This window comes from Strigops habroptila, chromosome 9, assembly GCF_004027225.2.
Source record: "Strigops habroptila isolate Jane chromosome 9, bStrHab1.2.pri, whole genome shotgun sequence".
NCBI classification, from domain to species: domain Eukaryota; kingdom Metazoa; phylum Chordata; class Aves; order Psittaciformes; family Psittacidae; genus Strigops; species Strigops habroptila.
In genome coordinates this window covers 17,702,108-17,715,416 of record NC_044285.2, presented here as the reverse complement: position 1 = coordinate 17,715,416, position 13,309 = coordinate 17,702,108, and the positions used below count along the sequence as shown (strand labels likewise).

At 36.4% G+C, this 13,309-nt stretch overlaps 1 protein-coding gene across 3 annotated transcripts in view; it reads left to right on the top strand.

Moving 5' to 3' along the window:
* The window catches only part of VPS13C (vacuolar protein sorting 13 homolog C), an 88,436-nt gene that overhangs the window by 4,840 nt on the left and 70,287 nt on the right, over positions 1 to 13,309 (top strand). For 2 of the 3 annotated variants that reach the window (XM_030497682.1, XM_030497685.1), the window contains exons 3-11: positions 584 to 626; positions 1,389 to 1,484; positions 2,270 to 2,371; positions 4,746 to 4,808; positions 6,916 to 6,981; positions 8,999 to 9,108; positions 9,964 to 10,023; positions 10,600 to 10,659; positions 10,930 to 11,010. In XM_030497682.1, the coding sequence (XP_030353542.1) occupies positions 584 to 626; positions 1,389 to 1,484; positions 2,270 to 2,371; positions 4,746 to 4,808; positions 6,916 to 6,981; positions 8,999 to 9,108; positions 9,964 to 10,023; positions 10,600 to 10,659; positions 10,930 to 11,010 (681 nt within the window). The remainder of the gene's footprint in view (positions 1 to 583; positions 627 to 1,388; positions 1,485 to 2,269; positions 2,372 to 4,745; positions 4,809 to 6,915; positions 6,982 to 8,998; positions 9,109 to 9,963; positions 10,024 to 10,599; positions 10,660 to 10,929; positions 11,011 to 13,309) is intronic. The other variant, XM_030497683.1, reaches the window with a different exon arrangement.

Genomic DNA, 13,309 nt, shown 5'->3' with positions numbered 1-13,309 from the left:
TACATTCCTGCTTTTGCTGTACACTATATAGGAGAGATACTTTGTGAGATTTTAATTGATGGTAACAACTGATGGTAATAATGATAATAATAACGTGTTCTTAATTTATGAGCCTATCTTTTTCTTGATGTTTGGTAGGTATTTTGCAGAGACTTTCTCAGTACTGTTAGCAAGACTTTTTATATGTTTGTAAATACTAAATGCTGTTATGAAAAAAGACCTATGTGGCAAATGAATAAAAAATATAAAATTAAAATTTTTTTATATAGATAAAATTTTACTTTTAAATAACCTTTGGAGCGAGATATTATCATACTTGGAGAAAATTGCCAGAAATGTGTAAGTGCTTTGTTTTGAGGCTTTCTACAAGCCTTAACCATATTTATGGATTCCTCAGTTCATGTGAGTATTGCTGAATAGTTAAATCTGTCATTTGTAGAACTGTTTCTGTTCTGCATCTTCAGTTCTGGGTAAATAGTTCTAACAGAAGATAGTAATTTTGCTGTATAAACCAGCTTATCTTTAAAATACATAGATCTCTTCAATGTTTCTTCTTTTTTTGTTTTTTTCCTCCCCTTTACAGAGTGAACTGGATATACCTTTTAGAATAAAAGTTGGTCAGATAGGTAAGTTTTTGCTTCAGTGGAATTACTGAAATGAAAACGTTAGTATAGGCCTTAAGGTCAGTCCTGCCTCTGATCTTAGTCCTGCTTCTTTCATCAAGCTTTCTTAAATGATCTCGTACTTGCTGTTGAAACATGCTGAAGTCCAGTGTGACTGCCCTGGATAGATCGTAAAATGTTATCTGGCAAACCCTGTTTGTGTAACTTTGCCAGCTGGTATGAGAAACCTGCCTGAGAGGTTTTTTCCCAGATACATGGGTGACCAAGAGAGCTGTTCAGCATGGGGAGAATGTGTGTGGCTCTTTAAAGGAAGATAAGCAATATGAAGAATTTAAGTAAGATTTCTGAGACTGGCAAACATGTCAAGGGTTTAGGAACTCTCAGATGCATGCTTTTTAAAAAAGTTTCCCTGGTGGTCAGCATTGTTTTTTCACATGAAATATTTGTTGGAGAAGAATGTGTGTTGTATTTCTGCTACTTGTCTGGGAAAATCACGTTCATCCCAGTGAATTGAGCTATAGTCATGATCTCAGGTTTTGAGCTGAAGTCTTCTGACTCAGGCTGTATTTTCTATGGTTTCTATTTTCTCTGCATGTATTTAATCATTTCAAGGGCTTTATAAAATGTTTAGGCCCATATGGTTTCTGCTTAGGCCTTGTTTAGGACATCAAGATACAGGGCTAATGCTCTTTGATGCCTGAGGTGGTGTTTGGACTAAGCACAGTGTAGATTTTTGTTTTGATGAACTGTATCTGCTTTGTTTAGATAAACTTACTCTGAAGATTCCTTGGAAGAATCTCTATGGTGAGGCAGTTGTTGCAACTCTAGAAGGCTTGTATCTTCTAATAGTTCCTGGAGCAAGTACGTAAACTCTTCAACAGTACGATTTAATGGAAAAGAAAAATATCTAAGGGTACCCTGTAGATGAGTGTACATAATAGCTAGTAGTTCATGTAAGATGCCATTTTTACATTCTGTTCCCTCAGGGAAATTTCTATACAAATGTTTTTTCTATGCAAAAGTTAGCAGAAGAAGGGTGGGAGAAAACAGCACCTGTTGCTTTTATGTAAATCCTTGGTTGTATCCATTCCAAGTTTAATACAACAGCCAAATTTCCTTTGAAATGTGCTTATTCTGAATCCACTTTTCTGGCATAGCTTGGGTCTTTTAGCTGTTGCATGGTACAGTTCATCTGCTTCTAACTGACAACAGTCAAAAGTAGTAATTCCATTAGAACTGTTTTTAGGGAGAGGGAAGAGGATCAGAGAACCTGATTAATTTTCTCTGAAATCGGAACCTCTGGTGTATTAAGAAAACCTGTGAGTTTCTAGGGTCTTAAGTATATGTGTAGTAGAACTTATATACCTGCAGTATATTGCACAGACCACCCTAGAGGGTCTGAATTTCCATGGAGAGGTTCTCTTATGAATTAATGTTTGAATGTTGGTATGATCCTTTTGTGTTTTACTGTGTAAAAATAACAATTTGAGAGGCTGGATGCAGCTTTCGGCAATTATACCTAGAATAGCCTTTATCTCAAACAAGGTGTTTTGCAACATCATGTTGAATATATGGTGTGCATTGTTTGATTATACATTTATGTAACTTGAAATTTAGGATTAAAGCTGTCACAATTTGGCTTACAGGCATTAAATATGATGCAGAGAAGGAAGAAAAATACTTACAGGATAATAAACAAAAAGAACTGGCAAGGATTGAGGAAGCCTTGCAGAAAGCAGCAGAGAAAGGTACTGAATTACTAATATGTATCTCCACTGGATTTTGAGGGCTTAATGTGCTATGCAAGGAAAGTTCATTTTTGTGATTGACTTAATAAATTTTGTTCTTTCAAGTGTCTGGCTAATCTTAGTACAGTGCTTTGAAAACCCTTTTTCCTCTAAGGGTTGGAAGAAATGTTGTTTATTTTTTTTTTTTACCACTCGTTTATCCAGTCAGCTTCCATTGGAAATGGGAATTTGATAGTCTGGTATGTCTGTGTTTTTTCTTTTCCTTTTTTTCTTCAAGTTCTAGGAGAACAGGACCAAAAGATGGAAATTGCATTACATGAGGCTGATGTTGTTATATTGCTTTAGAGCTTTGGTAATAGATGTTTAATAATGTATTTTAGAAGTGCAGGTGACACTTTGCTTAAAGGAAAAGTTGAGGATAGTGGTAAAGTTTGCAAGAATACTACTTTCACATCAGTTTCTGCTGTCCATTTATGATATAATGCATTTTGACTGGTTAGAGAAATGAGACTCTCTTGAGCAGGAGATAATTCATGATATAAGAACACAACCTGAATATAAGAAAATTTTGATCTAGGTAATTAAAAAATTTTAAACTTTCAATTATAAGTTAAAATAATTGATCATTTCAGTCCAGTTAACCTGATTTGTGGTGGGGTTATTCTGTGTCATAACCAATATCTTTAACAATTATGGTATATATCAGGCTTCTCTGGACAGAAACCAAGATCAAAACCAATGACAGGTAACTGCATACGATAGAGGAAAAAGTTATTACTGAAGTTTTTGTCTGAAGTGAGACCTGTTTGTTGGGTCGTATAAGGGTTCTTAAGATGCATCTTTAGGATTCGTGTAATGCTGCAAGTTATTTACCTTGGAAAAGTTACTGAAGATGAAATGAAGCTTAGAATACTTGGAAAAAATAGTTTGATTGTAATCTCTTTATTTACTGCCTTGTTCCTGCCTTGCTACTTGATTTACATTTGCAGTTTACTTCAAATAGCAATCTGGAAATCTGTTCACAGAATCCTCGCTTTATTTCTTGTCTTTTATGTGCCAGAAACTGTATGAGAGCTAAGACAACTTCAGTAGATGAATTTTGCAGCCATACTTCATACTGAGGCAAAGGACTGTTCATAGAAGTTCAACCTTGGTTATGTAGGACATGGATACTGTAAAGCAGCAGTGTTTCAGCTGTTAGTCTTTGCACTAGTAGCAATGGGATGAAGGGATAATATAACAAGAAGAGTTTAACCTAATGAGTACTGCTTGAGAAATTCCAGTTCTGGAATTTCATATAGCTAAGAGTGAGTCTGTGCGCCTGTGACTGTCATCTTTTTTGAAAAAAACTTACTACATTCAGCGTTTTTAAGGCTTTTTTCCTTTTTTTTTTGGGGGGGGGAGGGAATCATATAAAATGATACCTCAGGAGCTCAACTCCTTATATAAAGAACTAGAATTAGATTCAGTAATGTTTTGCAGTTTTAAACATTCAGCCTTGTGAAGGAAAAGCCAAAGGACCATTCAAATTGAAATCTTTTAAACTCTAGTTATCCTCTCAGTCACACTGCAAGCAAGATCCTTATGGGTCCTTCCCAACTTGAGATATTCTATGATTCTATGATATCTCAGTGGTAGATATTTGTGTTTCTGGTGTTGTACTAGAATATTGTACTTAGGAGTACTTGTGTAGTTCTTGCATGAGCATATCCCTTGCTTTTGCAGAAGTCTTAAGACCCAAGTTGCTCTGCTGCACCATAAACTAAGAAATTCAGCTCTTCCTGTACACTTCTAAGAACACAATAGCTGGTGAAAAACTAGGAAATATATTGAATAGAAAGTTCTCAGGGTCCATGAATTCTCAGCAGTATTTGCTTTTCTGATTGGTACTCAGCTTACCTTAATGTGTTTAGAGCCTTGTTTCAGTGCCTGCATTTGTTTAAGAGTTTCCTTGCATAAACAGTCCTGGGGATATTTTCTTTAGAGATGCTGTTCAAATATTGAGCAAAATAGTCATGTCACTGTGTGGTTAGTGTAGTGTGATGTGGAAAGGATAACAAGCTTTGCTGACCTAAGCTGGCAAAACATTATTTTCTGTTTTCTAAGTTATTAAAAACTGTCAGTATGAAAATTCATATATGGAGACCAAAGTTTGCAGCTCTTTTGCTGGTTATAAGTAAAATGAAAATTGCATAATTTGTCTACGTAGATAGTCTTTGAGACTTGATATTCGGAAGTGACTGGCTGTCAGGTACTGTACTGGAAATACTAACGTGTTACATGAGTTTTATAAACTTAACATTAAATTGGGAGCTGCTTTCCTTCTTGTAAACAAAATGCATTTTTTTGGTTATTTGCTGCCATGTGGACCAAGGCACTCATTCACAAGATTCCTTGTATGGGCTGGAGAGTCTGATTTACAAGGACACCAAGCCTGGTGGGTATGCATGGTTAGTTACATTTTGCACATAAAAACAACCCCTCCCAAAGCAGCCAGACACTGAAATGAGGAAACGATACTTGTTTGGTCATCATCCACATATTGGTGGTTCTAGTAATAAGATTTTAATGACTCTGGATTCAAGTGGAAACTTGCAATAACAAGTCCTGTCTTAATTGAATGGCTATTGAAGAAACTCAGAAACCATTTAGAAAGATTTCCATTAGCCACATCTAGGTCAAGAATGTTGTAAAATGCTAACAACATTCTACTGTAGTTTTACAACACTATTTTTAGGTGTTTTGAGAATAGAGGGTAATTACCTTTACTTACAGTGTCTGGGCTTGAGACAGTGGAAGTTCAGTCTGTCTTGAAACTGTGGACAGGCAAAATGAAGCCTAGCAGATTGAGGGCATTTAGCATGCTTTTCCCTGGTTCTGTTTATTCAGATTGCTCTCAAGTTAGGCAAGGAAAGATATTCCATTGAAATTCAGAGGAACTGTTATTATGTTGTGTCTGCTGTACTTCTTGAGACAGGTTTTCAGAAATTTATTCTTAGCCCATATTACTTGGTGAGCTTTTATCTGAGTGCAGGTTTAGAACACACGTAAATCCATGCATTTAGTTTCTCCATAGTAATGGCTGAAGGTAGCCAAGAGGAAAATCACAGTGCCTTAGTTTTGTCATACATGGAAGTGAAAGTCTGAGAAATACAAAATCAATAGTAAATGTAGGAAGCAGTCTTTTAAAAATATAATTTATAGAGGATTATGTATAGCGTTAAAAGGAACTATGCAGAAGAAAATGTTTCTCTTTGGCATAGTTTTACTTTTCTTTCTAGGGTGATCAGCTTACTTGCAAGACAGGTTGAAATCTTGGCAGGCACTTTCTTCTCCTTTGAACAGGCAAGCAAATTACATAAAGATAAAGCTGTTGCCCAGATATAGACTGTTGCACTTGCTTCCTTCTTGCTTTGGTGGGATACACCTTTATGCTACAATCTCTTAAAGTTAAGCTCCAGCAGCCCTATTGCCCATTTTTTTTCCCCCTACATGGTCAGAAAGGGGAAACAAACAATGCAACTCTCCAAACTTTAAAAATGTGTAAAAATATGAACATTCATCTAATTCATGACATGGTTGTGACTGTGTGGGTTGTAATTTGTGTGTAAATAATATATTTGGTTTCATATAAAGCTTTTAAAGAACCATCATTTTTGTATGCCTTTTTTGCAGTTACTGGTATTGTTCTTTCACATTGCTTTCATACCATACTGGTGATTGGCATGAGAGTCATATTGAAGAGTGCTCTTTGGGTTTCCATGTATATCTCAAGTATTTTAACTTGGAGGTTGTGCCCTTGTACGGTAGAAGCCTCTTCTGGATTTAAACTTCCATGTTGGTTTTTTTTCCCCCACGTGTATATTATTAACTGTTCAGTTATGACAATTACTGCTTTGCCTGTGGGCATTAAATAAAAACCAAACACTTGGATCACAGAAAAACTTCTTCACCAGGATTTCTAATAAGCAGTCATGGCTCTGTTTTTAGCTCTCTTTTGACCACATGTGATCTGTGATTGTGTTAAGCAAAGCACTCATGAAGAATTCTGAGTATGTATTTGCTGAGAAGCCTGGTGATTATTTGTAATTCCTTGAACCCTTGAGACATTACATCAGGAATATTTGGAAGTTGAATTAAATGGCTTGACCTTATAATTGGCAGGATGATTGATCCAGTAGAAATTTGGGTACTTAATCTAAAGTTTTTACTGGTTGCTTAGTTTACCTGGGCTTTGAACTGCAATGACTTGGAAAAAAAAAAAGCAGAGGGGGGGAGGTGGAAGCAAGGCTCCAATTGCTTGCCTGAAAGGGAATTTAGGTATACATAAATTATGAAAAATTAAGCTCTGTGCTATAAGAGCTGTGCTGGTTACTTCCTTAACAGATCTGGAAGTCTTTAAAAGCTTTGAATGAGACCTTACTAAGGCATTCTGCTTTAAAACAAGCTTAACTTTCTTCCATCTTTTCTTATGCTTTCTTACACTTCTGCTTTACTAACTTGAATTTTATCCTTTTCCCAAAAAATTGCTTGCACTGAAAAAGGACGTAAGCGTAAAAAGTATAAAAAGCATTTTAAGAGACCCTTTAAAGGTCGTGATCGCTCAAAAGGTGGGTAAAAGTTGTGGCTTTTAACTTTTTTAAAGACTTTTTCCTCTCTTTCTGTTTGGATTAGTTTTTGTTAGGCTTGGATATACATCCAGTGATCCCTTTTTTTTCCCTCCTGTTTGAAAGAGGGTGTAAATTGGAGAGAGCTCTTTTGCTGTTTATCCATTCTCTGGATCCTTGTTTCCCTCTGCTTAGCTAGCTGTGCTTGTTTCTCCAACTAGAGCTGTCTCTAGCATTTCCAACAGAAATGTACACATTTGGTAGGCTGATTAGTGACACTTTGCTGTGACTGCTGGAAAAACTGCATGTGGAAAGATCTGTTTGATTTGTTTGTAATACTCCAATAACACCTATGTAAAGTAAATCCGATGCTCTACTGATGATACAGTGGTAGTCTTTTTCAGCACCTTTTGGCTTCTGTTCTAAATAGTTGACACAGTGTGAGGACTGATACTGTAAGAGCAATACAATTGATGTTTTTTCCCAAGAGGATAATCATTGTCTGTAGGTACCAAACTGTGTAGCAGGTCTTCATTCCTAGTCATATGCTAGTACTGAGTTGCCATATCCCTTGTGGTTGTAAAGTATTTGATCTTGGAGGAAGCTGCAGCATAGGCTTGTAATTGGAGTAAAAACTTTGTGGGGTCCCTAGATAAACTTTGTAAGGTATCGAACTTTTATTGGTGTTGGTGTCTGCATCTCGCTGGAAAAATGTTGATGAGTTTCCTGCTGGCACTTCAAAGTTAAGAAGCTTTGATAAGCATTTCTGCCTTTTTCTCCCCCCCCTTTATCATTATTGTGTTGGTTTCTGTTACTAGAGAGTGGGAGTTGTGAAATAATGATTAATACGAGGAAATGTGAGTTGCATGTAAAAGTGGTGTAATGTTTTGGTTTCTTCTGAGTGTCTGACTACTTTTTTTACTTGATATCAAATACTCTCTTAACTAAAATAGTATTATATCATGTTCAGTAGTGAAGTCTTCTCATTTTTAAAGGAACCTCCTGAACCTCCCTTAAAGCTTAGGAAAAATAATAAAAATCGCAATGTTTATAGCAAGATGTACAAAGTTATATTGTTTCTTCAACTTAAGCCATGTGTAGCATTTCCAACAAAGATGTACAAGCTTGGCAGGCTGATTAGTGGCATTCACTGGGATAGCCACTGGAAGGTGAATACTGAACAAGACAAGGAAGCCTGTGAAGGTAGTTAGAGAACAAACAGCTCATTTAGACATATTTTAGTAAAATGTTAAGATGCTCATCCTGAGATAACATTTTTAGACTTAAGTCATTAAATAATGAGGGATTGTAAATATTCTCGCTGCCTCAGCATGTGCACATTTGTCATGCGTGGAATGCTGAGCTTCTGTGGGTATTTAACTTCTGCTACGCTTTTGTTCAGCATAAGTTCAAGCATCACTATGTGGCATAACAAAGTCTGATATGGACCTAGCTTAGATGGTCACAGTATAAGTGCATGGGAAGAAATGGAATATTTCAGAGTAACTTTCTTTTCACTTCTGGTATGCCAGCTTTTGAACTTTCTCAGACAATGTTGTATAAAAGGCTGTAATGGACTGGTCTCTTGTGCAAGTATTACCTTCCCCTGGTTATTCAAGAGTATGTTGTGCTAAATTACACCATTTTACTTATTTGCTTGTTGAAACTCCCCCTTAATTGCTTAGGGACTCTTGAGAGAACATTTTACCTTGGAAGGAGTGGGGAGAAGTATATTAAACAAGAAGTTGCTGTAAGCTGAACTGCTTTGACTGAAACTTAGCAAGAAATTTTCTCATGGTTGTGTTGTGTACTCAGAGCTAACATCATGTCTTCAGGGTGTGGATGTACAGGAAGGGGAAAAAAAAGCCAAATATGTAGCCTAAATAAAAAAATCTTAAAAAAATTGAGAATTCACCCTAGAGTAAACTAGAAATGCACATGAGTATAGCTAGTTGGTGTGGTTAAACTCCAGATGCAACAACTACACTGAATTCTGACTTTTTAAAAATTTCTGTTTTAGACAAGCCGAAGGTGGAGAAGAAAGATACTTTCTTAGAAAAGCTTGCAACTCAAGTTATCAAAAATGTGCAAGTCAAAATCACAGGCATTCATGTGAAATACGAAGATGATGTAAGTGTCTGGAACATACTCTTTTCATTTTACCTTGGGCTCTGGTGCGGTCGTGATTGTTTAATCCATAGAGAGAAACGGTTATTTGCCTTCTTGAAAAAATTGCTCTGATTTCTTCTGCACCTCTTCAAATAAAGTACCCCAGGTATGATTGACGATCAAATATTTTGGATCTTTGAAATAGATGTTCTCTCTTTTTGCCTTGTCCAGTATTGCCTTGCTCATTAGCTGTAGATAGTGGCTGTTCTTCATGTGTTACTGTGTGCAGATGATGTACAGAATTTTTGGGTGTCCTGGGTAAGGTTTGGAATGGCAGAAACTGATGGGGTTACAGGTGAGAAAGAAGGCAAATTGTTGGAACTATTTAGCTCATAAATGTGAATGGTTATGTGAACCAAACTGAACCAAACCAAATTATTCTAGCCTCCTTCCAGCTTCCTTTAGGAAAATGCTGAAGCAGTTTGTGATGAGATAATTTAATGTAAAAGAAAAACATTAGATAAAGAATATTTCTCAAACTTATTTTGGGACTATTTCCAAAGACACTAAGTTGATAAAGGTGGAAGTCAAAATGATATAGGTGACTGAGATGTGGTACTCTGCAGGTCTTAATTCTTTCCTTATGATTTTAGAAGCCAAAAGGAAATTGTCAGCTTCAGTTGAAGTCCTAAGTCTTTATACTACAGCCATATTAGTTTTGTTCCAACTTAAGGTATTCCAAGGATGTTTCAGCTAGAATAATTAAGCAAAGGAAGATTCTCAGAACAGCTCAGGATTTCAATCAACTTGAATTAAATGATTTATCTTTGTTTGCAGCAGGAGAAATACATAGCTGTTATTTTCCTATTTTTGTAGATCACAGATCCACAGTGTCCAATTTCCTTGGGAATGACATTGGGCGAGCTTAGTTTACAGGTAATGTGTGTGTGCATGCATGTTCTGCTGGTTTTGATTTACTCGTCTTTGGAGAATCAGGAAAAAAAATAACATATCAAGATGATGATGTAAAGAAAGTATGCATACATCTGGACGAAAAGACAGTCCTTTATTCATGCCAATAGTACTTAAAGTTTGTGCTAGCAGAAGAGATGATTGCGGAACATCACACTTTCTGAGACTAGTGATTTGTTCTTATAATCCATAAAATGTTCTTTAAAATTCAATATGTTTATTTCGTAGGGCAGGTTATTTCCGGGCCTAATAAATACGCCGGGGCAAATTGCATCGTGAAGATAAAGAATTACAGGCCTCTTGAGAAATGGGGGAAGAAAATTTCATCTAACCCCTCTTTTCCTTAGATGTTAAGGATGCTATGGGTAGGATAAGGAGTTAAATCAAAATTAATGTTCAGATTTTATATTGGATTTTCACTTAAGTGTATGCAGTCTAGAGAAACCAAAATGATGCATTCTGTGCCTGAAAGCAGAGGATAAAAACACAACGATGTTAAATAAGATGCACAGAATGACTTTTATCACTTTGAACTTTCAGACAACAAATGAGAACTGGACACCTTCTATTCTGAATGAAGCTGCAAAAATAATATACAAGGTAATGTTCTTTAGTCTTCTTGCCTCTGTAATCCCAAGTTGTATTTATGAGATGTGCATGAACTTACATGTTTCAAGAACTTGATTTTTAGCAAATCAATTTTCACTTTAAAAATAGTATTATAAAATGAAGTACATCTCACTGCTGATGGTGAATTTGTTGTCTAGCCTGCTTTGATTTGATTTCTGTTTTCACAAATGGAAAGCTGATTTCCTAGAATGGGTTGAATACTGAGTGTGGAATCTGTTGCCTGTTTTCTTTCCTGCACAGCTTTTGTGCCTGGACAGCCTCAGTGCTTACTGGAACATACACAGCAGAATGTATTATCATGGCTCCCGTGAACAAATACTGGTAACGTAGAAGAAAATGCGCTAAACAGTACTATATTCTGTAGTTGTTGTAGTATCACAACTACACCATACTAATGATGAATGTGAGGCAGCATGAGGGCAGTGAGGGTAAATCAAGACAGAATGAGAGGTGAATATCTTAAAATGGGAATTACAGGGAAAGAATAAAATCAGGTTTGTGGGTGGGGGCTTTCTGGAGACTGTGTCTACTTTTTTTTCTGATTCATTCATGTTTTGAGTTACTGTTGGCTAGATGAGTAATGGAATACTGCAACTTGTAGTAATTTCAGAGTGTGAAGTACTAGTTTTGCTTTCATTTCATTGGTGTGTTATCCTAGAAGTCTTACTTTCCCCGAAGAGAAACTGTGAACTTTGGCAGTATGAACAGGACAGCTATATAGACATAAATTGTGGCTGAGGGCACATATCCTCATTCGGAGTTGCAAAAGCACCATTACTGTTAAAAACTTTATTTCAGATGGCTACTTCATTCCTCTGGTTAAAGAAGGCATTTTTTAGGTAATGGGAAACAGGTGGTTATTCTAGTGAGCTTTTGGGTAATTCATTACTGGATATCTTAGGTTCTGAAAGAAAACTTTAGAATGGATTAGGAAAGTCACCCGCTTGCAATAGCAGGCATCTGATTACTGTTGTTAGTTTGTCTGAATCTATTATCTGCATTCTATTTGTGGTGTGAATAAGTGCTCTCTGTGCAAAAATGCCACATTTTTGACCCTTTCTGTTTGTAAAGGTTATGTAGGTGTTCTGTGTGTTCTTGCACAACACTACTTTGTTTCCTTTTTTCTGTTGTGTTCGTCTTTACAGGTATCTTTGATTTTTGTTTTATTCCCTGCTTAACAAAATATACACTTAACCTGGTGAGCTTGGTGCTAGTGAGGGTTGAATCGAAACTGTGAAGTGTTTAAAACCAGACAGAATCTTATCTGTTAAGTGGAACTTGAAACCAAAATCCTTTTATTTTTGTTCTGGTTCCTCTTTTAGGGCACTGTTTACTGGCTCAAAATTGGGGTTTTAATTCACTGTATGTAGAAGATACTATGAATATATTGATTCTTCTTCCTGTCTACAGTCTCTTGGTTTGTTCTTTAAAGAGCTGAATTTCCTCAGAGGACTTCCACTTCTGTCTTTTTATTTTAGCAGAAACGCTTACATGTTTTTAATAATAGCCAAGCTACTTCAGCTGCAGGAGCCTTCAGAATTACCTGTCTGTGGATATTTTCTCTGTTGCATCTCAGTCTGAAGTGAAGTGCAAACACAAGCCAATACACAGTTTGAACTGACAGCAGTGAAAATCTTAGTGCTTCAAATGTCATTCCAGCACTGTCAGAAAGATCCTTTGTGAATAAGTCTTTGATGTGCTTGTGGACAGATGGCTCAGTGGGCTTACTTGATGTTGTCTGGCACGTTAGATCTCAGTACTTTTCATAGACACTTCAATTTACTATTGACTAAGCTGCAAGTGAAGAATGCTGGTGTAGTTTTGTTGAATTTGTTTTATGTGTCAGGAAGTACCACTTCCTGTTCCATCATCGAGCAAGTTTTTAACAAGTTCTTTCTGAAAGAATTGGGAATTTGCCCTCTGGGACTGTAAAATGCAATTGCCTGTTTCCAAAGCCCGTGGCATGTCCTGCATGTAATCTTTTTTTTTAATGCTGAGCCAGAGCAATTCCAATGTAGCGAACAGTATTCTGACCACTTATTAACTTGAAGCATCTCACCACTTGCAGTTTTTCTACTTCTTGAAATCCTTAGCAATTTTGGTGCTGTATACTAGTATCACTTTGCATACTGGCATCATCTCTATTATTTGGGGTGGTTTTTTTGTTGCATCTTTTGATGACTTCATGACTCTGTTAGTTTAGTTTTTTTTCAGTTGCGATCAGTCATCTTTGTGTCCTTGTGCCTAAAAGAGGAAGAGAGGGAGAGCAGGAGTAAGCTCAGAAAACATCAGAGATTTGCAGAAGCACAGGGGAAGAATGGAGTTCATCATAGGCATAAGATTACTTGTGTACATCTTCTTTCCCACTTGTTAAGTCTTCTCTGCTTCAGAACTTTAAAACCAATACAGGAACCGAACAGATGGCAAATAACATGTCTCATTTAGTAACGTGTATTAAATGCCTGAATACACATAATAATTTTAAGCAGTATTATCAGGAAATCAGATTTATTGTAGTAGCTGACTGGTCTATGTGATAGTAAGAATAAACTGTGTAATCTGTAGCATCTGTTACTTTCATGCAACAGTCATATTTACATAACATGAGTATATGGCTGGT